The sequence below is a fragment of the Micropterus salmoides genome, unplaced genomic scaffold (genome assembly GCF_014851395.1).
Source record: "Micropterus salmoides isolate LMB-PRFRI ecotype aquatic unplaced genomic scaffold, ASM1485139v1 Ms_hic_scaffold_1, whole genome shotgun sequence".
NCBI lineage: Eukaryota > Metazoa > Chordata > Actinopteri > Centrarchiformes > Centrarchidae > Micropterus > Micropterus salmoides.
Genome location: NW_024040040.1, coordinates 50,119,144 through 50,139,846, shown reverse-complemented (window position 1 = coordinate 50,139,846; position 20,703 = coordinate 50,119,144). Strand labels below are relative to the sequence as shown.

The window sequence follows — 20,703 nt, the reverse complement described above, 5'->3', positions numbered from 1 at the left end:
GGTTGTGTTTCGGATTACGCTCGCTCACGAGTTCAAGCCTATCATTCAAGTACCGTACAAACAACTCAACTGTCTCTGTCATAGAGTTTGTTGATGACATTTTCACTTTGTGACAACTGAGCCACCTTCTGCTGATAAAGTCTGTGAGATGTGGTTAAAAGCTCCAGAAAGAAGCAAGTGGACCTTGATTGAAGATTGTTCTGAGGTAAAAAGCAAACAACACAGACACAAGGTGATTAGCTTTTTTAATAATGGTACATCATTTATGACACATTTGTGAAAGAAGTCAAGTATAATTTGTAAAACATGATGCATATTTACAACAAAGAGTGGCAGCGCAGAGAGAAGACAGTTAAAGTTAAACGTTAATCTCTTCACGTCAGAATGAAAGCCTATATAGTTGAGTCACATCAGTGATTAACAGTCACATTCGTATTTAAAGTCCAGGAAAAAAATTCCCAGAAGGAGCTTGACCTTTCTCAGTGTCCTTTAAGTTCAGTGAAGGTTTAAATGCAGCAGGACAGCGTAGGTAGTAGAACATGAAATCAGTCTTTGATTTTGGAAACCCAGCCTGTGCAAGTGGCTGAGAGCAGGATGCTGAATCTCGACCAGTGCCAGCAATGATTGACACCAACTTCAATAGAAAACATAATTTCTTACCTGGTTCAAAACATCATAAAATTCATACAGAGGCATGTGAGGCTTTTATGGCACACAAGCGTAGTGATGCGGCTTTTTGGTTCTCAGCCTCATTGTAACTTTGCAAATGGTCCCTGGAGTTCTTCAGGAAAGCCTGTTTTCTGCTAAATACTGCCAAGAACTAAGGAACCACAGGACCTTAAGCGTAATTTATACTTATGCGTCAAATCGCCGTAGCCTCTGCATAGCCCCGTAGCCTACGTGTCACCTACGCCTGACGTGCACCTCCTGAAAAATTTAACTACACATCGAGGCGACGCGGACCGTAAGCACTGTGATTGGTCAGTTGGGTAGCCCTGCAGTGCCTCCGAGCCGACAGGAAGTGCCCCGTGCTTTGAAGTGACTTTTACTAGTGGCCAAAACGGAGGCTGTAACACGATGGATCAATATATTTGACCGTCACAATACGAGCGAAATGACTCGTTTCGCTATCAGAATGTGATCCACTCGGTCGATAACATTTGAAAAGGCTACACCAGCCGCACGTATACAATTTTACCCCGGAACGCTAAACTGGAAGTTAGCCTGCTCGGCTGGCAAAAGTCAAGACAGTGGACGCTATAGCGCTACTGCTGACTAGCTTTTGGGGGTGTGATTGCAGAATGACAGAGACACCCACGCACAAGTATAAATGCATGACTATGTGCGGTTTTTTTTGCATTCCTGTTTATTTTCATCTCATCTGAAGAACCGTGCAAGAACATAAAACTTTAAACAACTTTAAAAATTACAAAACATTTCCTCCTCTTGTTCCAGTGTTTGCTTAGCCTGCTGTCTGATTAAAGGCCTCATCATACCAGCGTTTAAAGCAGATACATTTTGCAGCAAATTTCAATAACTTCAGTCTTGTTCTGAAACTTTGGTGACACATTTGCATCACTGACCAATTAAACCGTCTAAACAGAGATGACCTTTTAAGGGGAAGGAGAGCCGGAGAGTTCGAAATCTATCGTAGTTTGTAAGCTGTGTAACATATTCACATTTATTTAACCTCATCTGTATCACTTGCTCCAAAACAAAGCAATGGTTTACAGACCATTATGAGACAGCAGTCAATGGCACATAGACTTCTTATCTGTGTGAACGTATATGTCTCAGTAAGCTAAGCTAACAAGGTAATGAGTCTGCTAACTGTAGAGCTTTGGAAACAGGCTTTTAGGCTCAGCAGGAGCCGTCGTTAGGCTTCTCTACAAGACGACATTCCACTTAGGGTTCCTGAAATAACAAAAGATTCATAGCTGCACTATCAGGGTTCACAAACCCCTCATAAATACATTGAAAGCATCTGTTCTGTGAGTGCATGTTCTACACTTCAGCATATACACTCTAAAAAGTAACGTTATATCAGGGTGTCAAACGTTCTTCAAAAACACCCAAATGTGCCCACATAGTACTTAGAAATAATATAATACAATTTTAAATAAACTTTTTTCTAAGAAGCTGTTAGTTCCTTGTGTAGCTGTGTGTGTATGCATGTGTGCTTTGTTAATTTGTTAGTCTTGGGTGTTTCGGTTATCATGTTAACTGAGTGCTGGTCTGGGGGCCTGATTGTCCGTTGGTGTCGCCTGCAGTCAAAGGGCTGCTCTCATTCAGGTTACTGTCTGCTGTCGAGTCTGTAAGAAAGAGAAAAAAAAAAGGTTCTGGATAAAAGGATGAAGAAACAAAGGCCTTAATTTTAAGCAGAAAAACTAATTCTGATTAACAAACCAAGAAAACCAAACCAAGAAAAGTTTCCTAAATGGAATAAAAAGAAAAATCTGTGATTTGTTGATTCATGTGAACCTTTACTAAACTGACTGAGTGCCGGTGTAGGGGCCTGATTGTCCGTTGGTGCCACCTGCAGTCAAACGGCTGCTCTGGGAAGAGACGCCACCTTGATGGCAACATAAAGTATGTCTGTCTGAAATCTCAATAGCCAATATGCCTCTGCGTCAGTGGCAGGCCTGCCCACAGAAATGAATTTTGGTTCAAAATAAAATTTGGTTATCTTTGCTTATATTTAGGATGAACATCATTAGTGCAGGAATGCATGGGCCCCCCATAGCAGCTGGGCCCCAGAAAGCTTTCCCCTTTTTCACCCCTTATGGGCGGCCCTGGTCAACTCACCCACGCCGTGGGCACTAATGCATCCCCATACCATCACAGATGCTGCCATCACAGCGGTTTCCGACTTTGCCCTTTACAGACTGAGATGTCTCCAAATTCCTTGAATCTGTTCACATTATGAACTCTTGATTTTGAAAGACTTAAATTCTCTGCAATCTTGTGTTGAGAAACGTTCCCTTTGAACTAACTAACAATTTTCTTCTGAATTTTGGCACAAAGGGGTGAGCCGCGGCCCATCCTTATTTGCAAACATTAAGCCTTGGGCGAATGCGACTTTTAGATCTAATCATGACACCTGACCTGCTATCAGTTAGTTATCAGTACTGTAAGATATTATATTTCTTAGGTTATCTACTAAAAAGATATACACTCAGTTGCCATTTTATTGGGTCCTCCTTGCTAAGTCTAATGCACTTTAATAGAGTTTAAACTCATGTAGTAATAAGCAGATATAAGTGTTTATTAGTGTATTTATCAACATCTGTAAGTCCCCCTGTTGGCGTTTTTATGATGTCATAACATAATCTCAAAATATTTTACAGTATTTTTAAACTACAAAATACAAAACACTCAAGTACTTTGAACAAAACATGAAGTAACCCTATCAAATATAAAATCCTTTTTTTAAAATTAATTAAAAATACATATTTTAAATACATTTATCATAAATACTGCACATCCCTGTCTGGAGTAGAAACATGTTTTTTCAGCTTTCATCTTCAGGTAATCATCACACAAGCCCTCAGATTTATGTGGTGAACCATAAAGGTTGCGAATCATGGTTGTCATTCCAAAAAAAATCCACTTTCATGAAGGTTTTAATATTCAGTTTTTGTAGAAGCTGTTTTAGAGAGTGGAGGTTGTACTCCAAAGATAAATATTGTTATCTTGAAGTTGTAAAGGCAAACAACCTACAGTCCAGGCAACAGAGCAAAGACTTGACCTACGGCTCCATCTGTTTGCTGGTTTTGGTAGAGCAAGTAGTATTTACGATGACCCACCTTTGACTAAATGCAGCTCTGTTGGCACCTCGGTGTCATTTCTGCACTTCAGGTTGCGTCCTGAGAGCAGAGGGGAGAGACATAATGTTTGAGAACAGCTGAAATCAATAACGGATTCTGAAATTGAAAGCACCTGAAGCCTACAGACTGAGCTACTGAGCACAAAAAGCACACCCTAAAATGTGATTAAGCTTACATAAACTAATCCAGAATCACAACACTGACCAAAGACATGACCCAGATCCAATTAGTTATAACTGGTGTGACTGGTTTGGGTGTAAAATGACAGGTGTAACAATGGATGCTAGATTTGGATTGCCTTTAGGATTTAGTTTCTATTTCTTCATTACCTGTATGAAGAATGTTTTTTACTTACGGTATCTGTTATTTATGAAGCGGAAAGGACAGTGATTTTTTGTCTATGTATCCTCAAACAGATTCAGTATTGGGATCTGAACATTTGTTTTATTCTCCTGTAACAATCTGTTAAAGTTCTCTGAACATTCACCACAAGGCAGAGAAGCTTAGATTTTGTTTTAGGACTAGTGACCCTGAATCTGAGAAGATATTTAGTACCAATCAACAGATCATTTTTGATGTCATTTATGTTTTTCAGAAGGTTTTTCAAAAAAACATACTGATAACTTTTTAATTAATGCTGACAATTAGATTTTTTGAAATATGTTTTTAGTTGTTTTTAGCTGCATGTTTCAGCACGCAGTGGTCGAAAAAAAAAGTACTGTGCTTGAGTAGAATTATGAGGTATTTGTACTTGACTTGCGTTTTCAGATTTTATGCTACCTGCAAAGCTGCAACATAAAAATGCTGCGTACACAGTTATGTATCAGTAGTAATAAATAATAGACAGAGTATAACACTGGTTAGGGGCCATTCTGGAGCATAATGAGTACTTTTGCTGATAATACGTAATATGTACTTGTCCAAGTAAGATTCTGAATACTTCTGAAGGCTTTTAGTTGTAACAGTACTTTTTTACTTTTTCTGGGTAAAATATTTGAATTCTCTCCCATCATTGAATACTTGCAGCAGGACCATTAACCATTTAGCAGTTAATTTCTGCAATAAAGACTTTTGAGACTTTACCTTTCAGTCCTTGTACTTACATAATGATAAAAACCCACAGTTGTGAATTGCATTTTTAATTCAAACTACAGAGTCTAATAAAATGTGTCACTGACTGAATGTTCTGTATGATTATTTAGGAGTTTGGTGAAGAAACCTACTGAATAGCTGCTGTATAAAGTGATGTAATGCTAAAAAAAAGAATCACATTTTTGGAAGATGTTTTTCTGTAGTGGCCGTAAAATAAACTTTTTTTAAGAAACTGAAAAATTATATACTGACACACAAGATAAAGTGTATAAATTGTAATAGCAATAACAGTTAATAAAACTAAAAACTAATCCCAGATATCCCAGACAGTTTCTGCCCACTCCCAGTTTGAATGTCGGTATGTTAATGCAGGTATTTGTGATGATTGTTGGGTCTTGGATCTTTACCTTTCACCTTCAGGTAGGCCAGCAAGCCCACCAGCGCGAGAACCAGCAGCGCAATCACCAGACCGACAATCCACCAATAAGACGGTTCTTTTGAAAGTCTTTGCTCTTCTGCACACAGGTAACAAATACATACAGATTAATTAAAAAATACACACTTAAATACATGAAACAACAACTAACAGACAGTTTTTTTTCTGTTGTGAAAATTGAACTTTTTACATGGATGTCGTTGTCTTTATATGTCAAAGTGTGTTATATAATGCATATATAGTTGTTAGTTAGTTGTTAGTTATTATTGTTAGTATTTTTCAACTGATTTCATACCAAAGTTACTTAATATTAATTTTTGATTTTTAAGTAATATTAATTAACAACAAGAATTACAAGAAAAATCTCAAATATTCTCTGAGATTAAAGTCAGTCACAAAGTAAGTTACAAGAAAAAAAACCTCCAAACTTTCAGATCTCTTTGTGTTATTAAATGCTCTGTAATCTGTATTAATAGCAGGACATAATAACAAAAGCTACTTTCACATGTCAGTACTATGAAAGCATAAAAAATAGGGAAAAACTTCAATGAAACAATCATGTTAATTAGTGCAATATAATTTTCCTCCATAACAATCTGCCATAATAAATGTCTGATTTAATTCATTTGAATCAACAAATTTATTTCTTGTCATGCATTTCTTAAAAAAAGATTTTATCATATTTGTTTTGAATATTCTACCTCAGATATGTGAAGTGATTCATTGTTTGGCACGTGTTTGTCATTGACCATTAAGAAAAGTTTAACCATCTGGTTTCTTTTCCTTTCACACAAGAGCAAACTTCAAGAAATAAAAGATGATTTGACATTTATCAAGATAATAATCGATATCGAATGATATATTTTTTATCGTGAAAACATTTTGGGCCATATCGCCCAGTCCTAGAAGAACTTTAGATTTAGATTCTTATTGTTGACATGAGGTTTTCCTTGGAATATTAGCCAGTTCTGAAATGTCTTTAATAATTAATTTAGAAATTAGTAATTTGTTTTTTATCTACAACATGCCATCTTACAATACAACGCTCTGAGCACCGAAACTGTAATTCTATTCACCTTCACTGTGTTGTTGCAGAGTCAGAAATTTCAATCCCAGGCAGATAAAACCCAACTATCTGTATATACAACTAGAGGCTAGTGACAAGATATTTTATTTTATAATTTTCGTAAAATGATTTGATAAATGATCTCTTTTTTTTTTTTTGCAAGCAAGGAGCTTCTAATGCACTATTTGTTCCTATTTTTTTATTTTAAAAAACTACAGGAAGCAGCTGTTTGAGAAAATTCCTGAGCTTTTCTTGGAATTAAACTATTTAATTAGTTAGGTGTTTTTAAATGGTTTACATCTTCAGTAAGAACCAATGGGCTTGCAGCTTGGAGAGCTACAGACAGAATGTCAGAAAGTATTGACAGACTAACACAGTCTGCACACATTCCTCTTTGGTCTATGACAGCGTTTGTGGCCTCACCGGCAGGATTCTTGATAGTGACTTCAGTGCGTTCGGTGTGAGTGGTGTACGGGATGGAGAACACACAGGTGTAGCTGCCCGTGTGCTCCGAGTGCTTGGGGTCCATCAGTCGCAGCGAGCCGTCTCCAAACGGGACTCTGAAGCCGTCCAGCTCCACGTGGTTGTCCCAGTATGACGAGGATGTGCTGTCCCCCGACCGGCTGTTGTAGGTGAGGATGTGGGAGGGGTCCTCGCTGTTGGAGAAGCTCCAATTGAGGGAGGGTTTGTTCAGGTAAGAAGGGGCGTGGCAGGGGATGGTAAGGTCTCTTCCTTCAGTTCCTTTAATTTCTACTAGTAACAAGGATGTAGGTTTTGTTTCATAAGAGAGTGGGACACAAAACATTCAGTTTCTCCAGTAAGTAAATAAACAGATACAAATTAAAGCATGTGAAAGATAACACGTTATTTTGAAATGTGTCACATCATGCCCTCCAAATTAGAGGTAGTTCTGAAATGCTGTGTAAATTGCTGTATTATTAAAACACAACCCCTACTTAAAATCCCATTTAACTGTGTGGATAGAGACCTCTCTTCACTAAAAAGAGCTTTTACCTCTTTCCCTGAGTGAGGCGGTCCAGGTCGGACCACCGTAGGAACTCGTGACTTTACAGATGTAGATGAGGTCAGGGTGTCCGTTCAGCCTCTTGAGGCGGCTGTCGACCAAGTACAGCTTCTGTTTGTTGGCCAGAATGCGCGTGACCGGTCGGAGGTCCTCGAAAGTGGGTGGTTCGGTCGCCCAGGTTACACGAGGAGCCGGGAAGACATTATGGACCATGCATTTCATCTCCTCGTAGCCGCTCAGCCTCGACAGCTCCACAGACAGGCCTCTGATGGGTGCTGCACACACACAAAGACACTCACAGCATGCTAAAATGTTTCCCAGCAGCCCCTGATGATAGACTCTAAATGCCAGGGCCCAATATAGCCTGACTGTGGGTGATATCATTCTCATGCAGATAACATTAGAGCTCTGTTAACACAGGAGAATAGTACCACAAACATTCTTACAGAAACACTGTTTTTAATTTAATTTAAAAGTCCCCTAATGTCCCTTTAACCACAAAGCCACCCAGGGGGGTTGTGTGGTAGAAAAAAACTATTGGCATGAAAATCTGTGTGCAGAAAGGCTTGAAGTAATTTTTAAGTAATTATGCACCTGGCAATGAGAATAAAAGCAGGGAATTATAAAACAAGACAAAGAGTCTGCAGCCACGCTGGCACCTCTGTGAGACTATAAGCAGTGCAGTTGAGCTAAATGTGCTAACATCAGCCTGCTAACATGCTCACAAGGCTAAAATGCTGATATTTAGCGGGTATAATGTTTAAAAATGTCACCATCATACATTTGCTAATTAGCACTAAACACACACAACATATTTCTGCATTTCTGAGTTTTGCACGGGAGTCCAGAGCAGCCACAGCGAGCTGATTAAGAGCTACTCAGCAAGGTTGCCAAGTTTCCTACGTCCTGCTGTTGTGTGGAAAAGTACTCGTGTTCAAGATTATTATTGACTGTTTACTTTATTAAAACATGTGTCACAGTTTGCCTCTCTGTCCCTTCTTACAGCCACACTGTCTCCTCCCCAGACCTGCCATCCTCAAGCTGTCCACCGGATGCTCACAGACTGTCCCTCCTTCACCCATCACCTGACTGCCCTACACATCCTACACACTGGTTCCCACTTTTAGGTAAACAATAGGTAGTAGATACGTGTTGCACTGTAATATTATGGGATAATAGTTGCTATCAGTTAGAGTGAAAGGGTTGGTTTACCATCTTGAAAGCAGAGAGAAACCTTTTAAATAATGACGTTCAAACCCGCCTAAACAAACTGGGCTGAATCATCACAGTTTGTTTAAACTGTACCTAAGAGTGCTCTTACGTCTGACCTTATTTATAAACTCACCTTCCACCTTCACGATGACCTTAGCATTGTGTTCGCCCTTCGAGGTGTTCACGTGACACCTGTACGTGCCTCTGTCCTTGAGAGTGCTCCCTTTGATGATCAGTGTGGCATTGCCCCGCGAAATCAGTTCTGGGACAATGGAGGCTCGGTCGTCATCTGTCTTGTGCTCTTCACTGCTGTCATCATCATCTTCATCTTCATCATCATCATCATCATCATCATCATCATCATCATCATCATCATCATCGTTGTCGGCCCGCTTGAATTTGTAAAACTCTGCGTCCTGTTTGAACCACTCGATGGTCTCTTTGCTGCCTGGTTGGAAGCTGCAGGGGAGCAAGCACTCCTCGGAAACAAAACACGTCACAGTGACATCTGAAACAAGACACGGAGAGTCAAGATGAGGTCTCAATGTACCAATATTCTGATATCTGATATTCTGTTTGTGTGTTTTTAATTTTTCCAGTTTTCATATGAGTTAGTCTGAGGTTGTTATGCTGCTGTAGTTTAGCAACATGAACGACGAATGCCTCTGCATGACGGTGACTTGTGTGTCTCTGTGACCATGGAAAACTTGGTCTCCCAAGGCAAAGTGTTCACAAGTGAGGGGCAAGACAGGGTGATTGAAATACCTCTAACTACAAAGAACAACCCCAGGCAGAATTAGGAAACCAAGGATCCTCCAGGAGGCGATCCCAACAGGGGAGCAGCAGGTGACCTGCCCTGCATGCATGGGGCCCTAATTGAGCTAAGGCCAAAGAGGTAGGGACACCGGCATGTAGGAACCTGCAAGTTTAGCTGCAGGGATCTGGTGTTTGGCCAGTTGGGTGGCAAGCAGAACCATGGGTCCTTGTCTTGCTGACCCCTATCAAGCTCGTGCAGGAGGTGTATACCAAGCACCAAGGTGAGTACCAACTATACAGTACATACAGTAGATGAATGCACAACACCTGCACTGGAACCAAACTCTCGGATAGGGGCTGGATTCTGGGTATAAGGATACTGACCTGTGTGTTATGTTTTAACAGGCTGGACTCAAACAGGGGGTTATAAAGATGAAGGTTTTTATTGAGAATAGGTAAACGATTATTGGACGAAAGCCAGGGTTGGAGCTGGCAGGGAGTGTGGAGGTAATACCTGTCAGAAGAGAATGGGTTGAAGTGTGGCTGGCACACTGGGAGGAAGCAAATGGGAAGCGAATGGGGCACAAAGAACACACATTTTTGGCAAACACATAAGGAGCCTGACAGAAAACTAACGAGAGTAACTGCTACAGAGGTTGAAATAAGGAGGTTGATGGTGCGATTTGAGGCACGTGAGCCGACTGATGTGTAGGTGCAGGCTGACAAACACACAGAGAGAAACAGACAGGGGAAAACAGCAGATGGGGGAAGGGGAGGAAGAGCTGGAGACAGCCTTTAACACTGTCTAAATAACTGCTTTGGTGGGAGCGCGTTGCTTCAGGGATATGTGAGACAATGAAATACGATCCTGGAAGTTAAAACACTGCACGACGGTTTGTAATACTCACAAACAGAACTTTACAAAGCTGGAATTTTCCCACAGCGGCAACAATTTCATCTTTCAGTGCGAAGATTGTGAGGTATAAAAATGGGCAATTCATGATACAAAGTTATCTACCAGATATGTGCGTTTCTGTATTTGTGATTGACCAAGAGCAAAAGTTGAGGCAGGTTCAACTTCTTAGCCAGAAAACCGTTCGTTGTTCAGCCTGACTTCCCCTGTGTTGGCACCCCCACCTCACTGACGGACTGGCTCCATTCAAAGGAATGAGAGGGCTGCATTTTTCACACATGCTTCAAGTCAGTCTGAACACTGCCTGGAGGGGACACATATTTGCTGTTGTGGCCCCAACCCCACCTCTTGCATTCAGTGCAGCAGGTACTGTGTTGTCTACATGTTCACACTGAGTACCCTGCACACAACAGACTATACATATGACATATAAGACCGTTCCCCAAAAAAACCTCATGTTTGGCATTTCCCCTTCCAGTCCAGCGACAGGCGTACTGGACATTAAGTACGGTTGCAGTTTGGTGGGGTTTAAGTAACAAAACTGCTTGGTTAGGTTTAGGAAAAGATTGTGGTTTGGGTTAAAGTCAGCACATGATGTAAGTAAGTCATCTACAAAAAGTTATCATTCACATCATTTCTGAATTTCTTCCACACAGGAAAGACTCTCAATTCTTGGTCTCCTGAGTAAAAGAGTTTTCCTTCACTAATCCGTACACCCCGCCACCTTTTTCACATAGACTTTGTCGCTCTTTATACTATATCACCTGACTTCTTCTGCCACTAGAGGTCGTGGCTTAACAAAAAAAAACATATACTGAACAAAATTATACACGCAACACTTTTGTTTTTCTCCCCATGTGGCATATGAAGATGCTGATCAGACAGCATGGGTATTGCACAGGTGTGCCTAAAGCTGGCCACAATAAAAGGCCACCCCTCCTGACTGCAACTTCACACAGCCATTGAAGAGGAGTGAACCAACACTCCACAGGTCACAATCAACAACCTGATCAACTCTTTGCGAAGGAGATGTGTTGCACTGCGTGAGGCAAATGGTGGTCACACCAGATACTGACTGATTTCCAGAACCCACCACAATACAGTGAAACTGCACATTCTGGAGTGGCCTTTTATTGTGGCCAGCCTAAGGCACACCTGTGCAATACCCATGCTGTCTGATCAGCATCTTGATATGCCACACCTGTGAGGTGGATGGATTATCTCGGCAAAGGAGAAGTGCTCACTAACACAGATTTTGACACATTTGTGAACAATATTTGAGAGAAATGGGCCTTTTGTGTACAGAGAGAAAGTCTTAGATCTTTGAGTTCAGCTCATGATGAATGGGGGCAAAAACAACAGTGTTGCGTTTATAATTTTGTTTAGTCTAAATATGGATCGCAAAAAGCTATATAATTATCAACCTGTACCATGTTCTTTTCCGTTGAGGACGTGCTGGGTAATGAACTTGTTGCTGGGTAGTGCAACACAACATATTCGCTATTATCCAAATGACCAAAATACAATGTGATCCGAGAGCCTTTGAGGATGCTGGGGAAGTTGTCTGGCTTTGCCAGTTGGTAGTCCAGCTTTGCAGTTAGAAACACATTGTATTGTACAAGGAAATGATTTAGTGAGCATCACTGATATATCAGATATCAGCATCACTTTCCGTTTAGTTGGTTCAGATTACAATTTAACAAACAACTCTGCGAAGACCAGACATTGTTCCCACCTGGACAAACAAACCACACTAAAGGAGGAAACACTCGTTGATGGTCATGTTTGCTTCTTTTTTACCACAGAATAAATTAGGAATGTGCCGCTGCCTGTTATAATGTACATAGGCAGTGGTTTACATTTACAACCGAGTGGCACTGAACACATTTGCACTGACAGTGGAAGCAGAGAAGTATTGGGTTAATCAGAGTCGGCAATCGCTTCCCCAACACATAAATGTAGTCTGAAAGCACTATCTTTAAATTGATAATAACCCAAAATGATGACACAAAAGGATTTTTAGGTTTTGTAGATTATAACCTTTATTTTTATGGCATTTGATGACTATATATTCAACATATAACCATACAAAACGTTATCCTTTACATCCATTGCACATTATTATACACAGGTTACAGTGATACAACAAGAGCATGATTTGTCTGTAGCAACAGCGGTGGAGGCTCAATGTTACTGCAGTATTTAGAGTTCAGCTAATTACTGGTAGCCATGATATAATCCGATGGCCCCACAGACGGCGGCCTTGGTACTCCGCTCTCTACAACTTTTTTTTCTTCCTCATTTGTTCTGATTTCTGTCCCTCTCTGGTCACCAGAGAAGAACTTTTAAACATTAGACTTTCCCTTGCTGTCTACAAATGTTGTTGTTTTTCTTTATGTGTATGTGTGTTTTTGTACATGGTAGTTTGTGTCTGTTTTTGTTGAGCTTGTTCGTTCATCCTTGTTCTGTGAATGTGCAGTGAGAGCAATGTAAGAGGGGAGTAAAATTCCTCGTATGTGTACACATACCTGGACAATAGAAGAGTTTCTGATTATGATAACAAACAAAATATGTGTTACATGACTCCAGTTCAAGTAAATAAGTAACCAGGATATCGTTTAAAGGAAAAATTCAAATAGGAATACAGAAAGAGGAAAAACACATCCAGAAGTGAAGTGAACAGAACGTGCTAATTCTCTTTAATCTGAAACAGGGACCTGTTTTTTTGGTGAGTGTAACACAGCTGACAAGTATTCACCCTCAACTTCCCTTTATTGCCACACATCCAGGGAGGGGGTGGATTAATAATCTCAGCAGTTAACAGATTAGTCACTCCTTATTCTTGGGAAATACAAGTGGGCAAATTTACCAAAACTTTGTAGTTTTTACACGGCTCCCTTTGGTATCGTGAGAACCAGTCAGCCTGCCCGACTGAAAACAGATACCAGGGTTGTGATAGCAGTATTATCTAAACAATCATACATTAAGTTTTGTTTTTCAACAGCACTGAAGCTAATAGCACTGAGGACTTGTCTGAGCTTGTGTGTAAAATAATGAATCACACAGAGGTATTCATTTCCATTGCAGATTAAAGTGCACAAGCCTTTCTGATTGGTGAGCTGCTTGAGACAGAAAAATAATCAGGTTTTTTTTTAAAAAGTGTAACCACACGACAATGACGCTGGAGGTTCAACAGGCTCATATTGCTTACGTAAATGTCAACAAACCTCATGAAAAGACCAAACCCTACAGCTGTAGATGAAAGATCCTGCTCCGACCAGCAACCTGATATTGCGTAAAGGTACAAGACTGTAAGTTGATAAAACAGCTTGTGTGAGTAAACATGACCTCTGGGAAAATGTAACTGAAGCAGATTCTCTTTGATTCTCTGTTTATGTTTTTTTGAGTCTTTTTCCACAACAACAGTGTGTTAGTCCGTCTCTCTATACATTCAGACTACCTGGCTCTTAGCCCCAAGCCCACAGAAATATTTTATGTATGTATAAAATTTTATATATATATATTTTTTTTATTTTTAATTTTTTTTAAGGCTCAGTTATTCCAAAATAGTGCATTTTTCTAAAATGAGGCTTCAGCTGTCTGAGAGTCTTTTTTACTACAAAACTCCCCTTTTATGTGTTTACCTGTAGAGCTAGTATGCAGGAATATTAACACAAACAGGGACAATCGTGCAAAAAACTAAACTTTGAAAGCTACGTACTTGATTTGACCATGTAAGCTTCAGATTTGGACACATTTTTTTGCACAAAGCGAGGACAGAGCATGATGAACCTTTGAACCTTTCCTTCAAGAATGTTAAAATGCTTTTGGCCACACCCTTATACAAATAGTGACGTCATAGCTAGTGTCCTCATAGTTACCTTTCTGACACACAAGAGTACACTTTTTAGTAGCTGTCAAAAGCAAAACACCTACTTTGGCATCACTGACGGGGGGCGTGGACAGCTTAAAACATGCCTCACTGATCCCACAGAAAGCAGTGTTGAATTAACTCGACCACTCGACATCATTCCTGGAGAAATGACCAGGTCTTCATCTCAGAGAACCACTCCAAACCTGGAACCAGATCACTGGTTTGTGCCAGAGGGTGTCAGATTACCATTTGTTTGCTGTACTGCAGATACACATCCATGAGTTTGCATGAGTGGCAGTTAACGGCAAGACAACAGCTGAATTGATTGCTGTTTTTTCACCTGTGTTGTTCTGTGTTCACAGTTGTTCCTCTCATTCTCTCTCTCCTTGTGAATCACAGTTTTGACAGCAGCAGAGTAATGACTCACGCCTGCAAGGTGTCACAAAGCAGCCGGCCTGGTGACCTCCCGGTCGGCGCCTGTCACACAATAATGTGACATTTGGTGTCCTTGCAGAAAGTCTTGGCATTTAGCCTTTGTGCTTGAACAATCTGCTGAGCAAACGCGATTTCTTCAAGGTGGCCAACACACAATAAACATTAACTTTTAACTTTAACCATTTAAACACTCAACTTAATCCATGTACGTACTTTGACTGATAAATAAGCAGATGCGTACTTCTACATGAGATTACAAAATCAGCGATAGCACAATCTTAACTTTCCAGCCTGAATTCTTGTCCAGGAACAAAATCTGATAGCTCCCTCAAACAGAGTGTTCTCTGTCGAGTCTGTCTGAAAAACTGTTGGCTATAAATGGTAATTTGCTTGACCTCCTTCCTTGAGTGTCTCTAATCATCTTGGGGATGATAAGGTAAATGCAATGTTTCAAGATCTCAGGATTCAAATAAAACTGGGGGGAAAGCCTTCAGTGAAAGACAGAAGGAAGAGAGCTGAAAAGTGAGAAAATAAATGTGATAAATATGTGCACAAACAGGCACTTACTGGAGGTTTTCTTGGATTGGCAGCTATTCTGGTTTGCAACAGGTTTTTCTTCCTCAGGCTGCAGCCTTTTTTGTGTTTTTCATTAAGTGTCTGTGTTTGTTTACATGTACTTAGCATCTTATATTGTCTTTAACATTCGACATTTCACAGCTTCCATCCTTTTTTTCTTTCTGTTCCAGCTCTCAGCAATGCAGTTGATGAGTAAAAATGTACCCCAAGTCTTAGGAATGAACTTGTTAAAACAAGACCAGACAGACTTTTCCTTTGCCTGTGAAGTCCAGCTGCTTCACAGCCTTTTTCAATTGATGTGGAGGGAAAATATTTCTATCCTGAGTTCATACCAGACGTCAGTTCATACCAAACTGAATAAGCCATCTGACTAATTAGGGACAGTTCTCTGTTGCAGAAAGAAAAACCTTCCAACCTTGCAAAAGTATGATGCACCGATCGTATTTTCTTCCGAAACTGTATCTGTGTGTCAGGTTCTGTTAAAAAAAACCTTCTTTGTTTTTAATCCCTGTGAATGTTTCCCTGTTTACGGATCAGTTGAGGCTGCTGGACAAAGAGGTATTTGTGTCTTACCTGGGGTTTTGTTCTGGGTGGCAAAGCTGATCCAGAGGAGGAAACAGGCCAAGGTGTGTATCGCTGACATGATTTCCTTTCAGCTACGCAGATTTACAACTCAAACGGACACAGAAACCCAGCGCAGACAGGTCTGTAGCTCTGTCAGTGAGGCGACTTCAGGCGAGGCTATCCCCTCTCAAGCAGGGTCTTCCTTGCAGCTGTGTGGGTGGTTTGGCATCACACACAAACACACACACACAAGGAAAAAGGAAGAGAAAAAAATAATTAGAGGCACATTTCTGATGAAACTGACATGAATATACACAATACAAAACGTGACGGCACATGTGCAGCCTTCAAGGGAGTGAGATTTGCAGCTGAAGCCCTGCACTCTTTCATCCACCGCAAAAATCTGGAACCATTTTCTTCCGCGTCAGTCCCCTCTCTCGTTCCTTCAGCTAATCCCCTGCATCTTCCTCTTATCTCTCGAGTGGTTTAAGAGACAGAGAAGAAGATACATCTGTTGTTCATGCACAATAAACCCTTATCTTGAACACTATCTTAAGTATCCAAAGCAAACACAGGTGAACTTGGTACCATAATTCAAAGAGCGCGTGGAAATTTGAGGTATATCCAGGCCGCTGATAAAGCAGTAAATTAGTCTTAAAGGTTGAGGAAGTTTTTAGGGGGGGGGGGGGGGTGAGTCAGCTTCATGGTGATGAAGTGTTGTGACGTTCGTTGGCAGGAGGTGAGTCAGGCGAGCTGTGGGTGACATTGTTAGAGTCTTCATGTGTTTACACTGGATCCTTCCTGTAATGAAGCTGAAGACAATTCCCTTTTAAAGTATTATGCAGTGCAGACGAAGCACATTATCTCATCCTCACTGCTGATGGCTTTACGTTGGCAGAAGAAGAAGGGCAGCATTTTTGTTGGATTTTCTCCAAATAAATCCTCTTGGTCACAGAGAAAAAAGCACTGCAGCGGTTGATCAAATGCCACACTAAATGAGAAATGACTTTTGTCTTGGCTTGAGTCCATTTTTCGAAAGCAAGCTGACAGACGACTTTTGTCTCTTGGTTTGTTGTTTTGAAACAAAACATAAAATTTAAAAAAAAAAAAAGATAAATTTGGTAAATGTACTTGTGCAAATGTGCAGAAAACCAAATCAATAAATTAATTCTAATTCCAAATGAGTAAACTTTTAACAGAGAGGCCATTTACTAATTGCTGGAAAACAGGTGCACTGAAGCCCCATCAGCCCAAAACAGATGACTTTGCAAGGTCAAATAAGGTTAAGCAAGGCTACTAGCTCCAGAGCACAGTTCATTACAGCTAAACTGTGTTAAATTGAGCTTAACACTAAAATGCACACAGCAACAAGTATCATGTAGAGAAGAATATATTAAATAAAATATGGGAAATTGCAACAAGACGTCGATAAACGAGTGTGCAGGGACTGAAAACATAGAGCTTTAAAGAGAGGACAGTCTGTACGGTGTGTTTTTGTAAGTGTTGTTCACTTAAAGCACACAGAGTTTAAGATAAACTGGGACAAATGAGGCCAAAGAGATGTTGTTAGTGTCTTAATAACTTTGCATCCAGCAATGCTTTATAATATTAGGTATTAGTGACACCTAGATATTCTTTAAACACTAATAATAACTCTTTCACCTCTGGTGCGCTCCTTTGTTATCTTAAACTCAATGAGCCTTATATTAATAATGTTTACATGTACATATAGCCTGTATATTTGTTTCTCACCTGAACTTAAATGTTTGGTATGTGAACAGCCCACTCCGCCTCTATGTGACAGGTCCTTTCATGCCTCCTGAGGTATGTGTTTATGTCATTCATTCATCCGTTCCTTGTTTCCTGTTTTATTTTGTTACTCACCGCTCCTCTCGTTTCAGACCACTTCACTTCCTGTCCTTTTGTGATTCCGACCTGCGAGATCGTTGTCTCCCTCCCCGCCACTGATTGGTTTCACCTGTCCAGCATCACCTTCTACCTCTAGTGTTTGTGTGTTTTCTGATCCTGCCTTTGCTGATTCCCTGTCGGACTGTTTACCTGCTACCTGACTGTTTACCTGTGTACCGAACCCTCTTTTGAAGAGTAAAGACTGTGTTTCTGAGTCGTGTATTTCAGTATTTTTGCCGCTATGCAACTTTAAAACTTTTGCATTTGTATAAAATAAATGTCTTAATTGTTTATGTAATTAATAAAGTATTGCACAGTTTCCACTAAAAATAGGCGACAGCAAATGAAACACTTTTTTTAAATATAAATAATGACTTATTAAAACCTTTATAGCACTTACTCTTTGATCTCAGGTAAGCTCTGAGCTTATCTCGTCAAAAGCGGTGGAGTGAAGCAGCTTTCATCATGGACCACATGTGATTTAAGTTTGTGTTCAACCAGCTGATTCCTTTCATGAACAAACTCTTTCTTAGAAATTTCTGGGCAGTTTAAAGCTCATCCCAGCACTGAAAGTGACCTTTTAGCTGCTGACCCAAAAACAATAGTTTGGATTCTTCTAGACTTTAGAGCATTCAAAGTCAACAGTATACTAACTTTGCAAAATGAATGTATTATTAATTGTAGTAGTTTTACAGAAAAACATAGTACTTACAGTTGCTCCTGGACATCAGCAGTAAAACATCTCTTGATAACTACAATAAGTCACCGCTTCATAGTCCTGTGATGCCACATTGAGCTGTTACAGCACTGAAATCTGTCCCATGTCAGGAAATCTGAGAAAACACTTACAGTGATTCAGCTGAAGCTCCTAGTCAGATGAAATCCACGAGAAAGAGGAACAAATGAAGAGCCGAGTCTGCTGCCTCCTGAGACTGAGTGACTGGATCAACAGGTTATTTAGAGAAAAGGCAGCGCACACACACACACACACACACACACACACCCTCACACACAAACATTTCACCAGACACAGAAGGTACTTTAGGGAGGGTAAGGTCGCTCCTCACACACACACACACACACACACACCCTCTGACTGGGTGGAGTTTGGTTGTGATTGGCAAACACACACAATTACACACTAACCCCTCCACAGGAGTCAGTGTTTCCTCTGCTGTCCCATCAAATGTCAGTGGGGTTTGCTTTCAAAGTGTAGAGCTGTTTTAGTGTGTGCTGTGTGCCTTGTGCTATGTGCCGCTATGTCAAACAGCCAGCCAGAGACCAAACACAAGCACACGAGACTACAGGCAAGAACTGTCTTTTTCTCTGTGTTTACTTGTAATCACACGTCGCACACAAAACAAACAAGAGCTGCATCTAATGAGGCAGCACATCCAATGTTGTAATGTAATGTTCATCTTTTTTAGCACCAGGAGACTTCCTTTTACTCATGTTTAAATCATCATGTAGTCACGTTTCGTTGCAGCTGAAAAGAAAAGTAAAACATTCACAGATGACTAACCTTCAGTTAGTTTAGTACATTGTTCTTCTTTTCAGAGAAGCCACAGTTACATTCATCTGGAAGCTGGACGGGAAAAAGTCTGACCTTCTGGCTGCTTGGGTTAAAGGCACAAAGTGGTGGTAATGAGGGAGGGACAGGTGCTGCTCATTTACTTTGACCTTTTACCTTTTATTGCACAATTATGACTGATAAGACTTCATTCTTAACAATCCAATAAACAAACATAATGATTTTTTCCACTGTTCTTGTTTCACACGGCGGGGTCAGGCGGGGACAGGAGGGGCATCCAGCGAGAGGGAGGTTAGGCATGTAGGGCCAGAATAATTTCACACTTAACTCTGTGAATTAAAGGTTTATTTCTATCAAGCTATACTTAGTTACTGTTGGAACAGTTGAGATACTAAACAAGGCGGTTCTGGTGAGTTTTATTTTGTTTCCGTCATTTGAATAAAGTTTTACGATGCGTTAACAAGGCAAGTAGTTTAATGTGTAGGAATATTTCCTTTCTTCACATTTTGTGAAGTTTATATAGTTTATTTGTTGACTGAAAAAACTAAGAGAGCTTCCGTATCAGGGTGAACTCGCCGCTCCCAGCTGAAAGTACGAGGGAGGCCTGAGCTTTACTATCGGACTGTCGCCTCTTGAGGAACTAAGTTGTATTACAGCACAGGACGAGCCTCAGCAGATATCTCAACAACACAATACATACGCATCTCTTCACACACATGTTTTAAACTCAAATCATGGCCATATGTGACGCGTTGTACCTTTAAGCGGCACTTTGTTGGGCACAAAACTGATAAAACAAAGACAAGTACAAAAGTACAAACATCAACTTGTGAATGGCCTGATGATTTATTAAATGTTAATAAGTAGTGGATTACTCAGAATAGAGGACTCTGCAGTAGATAATGATGAGTTAATAGAGAACAGACTGGGAGATACTAAATTAATGAATCATTAGCAATCATTCTCCCGCGACCCGACCCAGGATAAGCGGATGAAGATGGATGGATGGATGAATAGTAATCATTCATTAATAAAGATCAACATGACGACCCTTCCTCTTGACTTGTTCCAGTAACAACTCATTAATTACTTAACATCATTTACTGTTTTGTGATCATACTGAGCAGTTACTGAGTTATCCCTGCTTACTTCATAATCATCCGGCAATCAGCTGCTACTTTTGTGCCCCAAAAGTAAAGTAAAGCGTCGTCCTATAAAGAATATCTTAATCTTAGTACTCAGACTGCAAAGTGTTTTGTTTGTATTTAAAACCAACCAATAACTGTTTGAGAAGCAACTTAAAGGTTCAGTGTGTAATATTTCTGAGGATCTATTGACAGAAATGCAATAAAAGATTCGTAACATTATTTCAGTGGTGTATAAAAGACCTTACATAATGAAGAGTTGTGTTTTTATTACCTCTGAATGAGCCATTTCTATGTACATACACCGCGAGTCCTCTTACATGGATGTCACCATGTTGCGCCTC

At 40.3% G+C, this 20,703-nt stretch overlaps 1 protein-coding gene across 3 annotated transcripts; it reads right to left on the bottom strand.

The window, feature by feature from the left end:
* Positions 1-228: 228 nt before the first annotated feature.
* On the bottom strand, positions 229-18,922 carry hhla2b.1 (HERV-H LTR-associating 2b, tandem duplicate 1). Of its 3 annotated transcripts, none has more exons than XM_038732392.1 (8): positions 18,533-18,922; positions 15,785-15,984; positions 8,791-9,165; positions 7,436-7,720; positions 6,845-7,174; positions 5,327-5,434; positions 3,807-3,866; positions 229-2,312 (listed from the first exon to the last, which is right to left on the bottom strand). In XM_038732392.1, the coding sequence occupies exons 2-8, from the start codon at positions 15,852-15,854 to the stop codon at positions 2,215-2,217; spliced, it is 1,326 nt and encodes a 441-aa protein (XP_038588320.1). In that variant the 5' UTR covers positions 15,855-15,984; positions 18,533-18,922; the 3' UTR covers positions 229-2,214. The 3 variants fall into 3 exon arrangements, with proteins under 3 accessions (XP_038588320.1, XP_038588334.1, XP_038588328.1); XM_038732406.1 differs by having other exon boundaries at positions 6,845-7,171; positions 18,533-18,919; XM_038732400.1 differs by lacking the exon at positions 18,533-18,922 and adding an exon at positions 18,396-18,515.
* Positions 18,923-20,703: the final 1,781 nt, after the last annotated feature.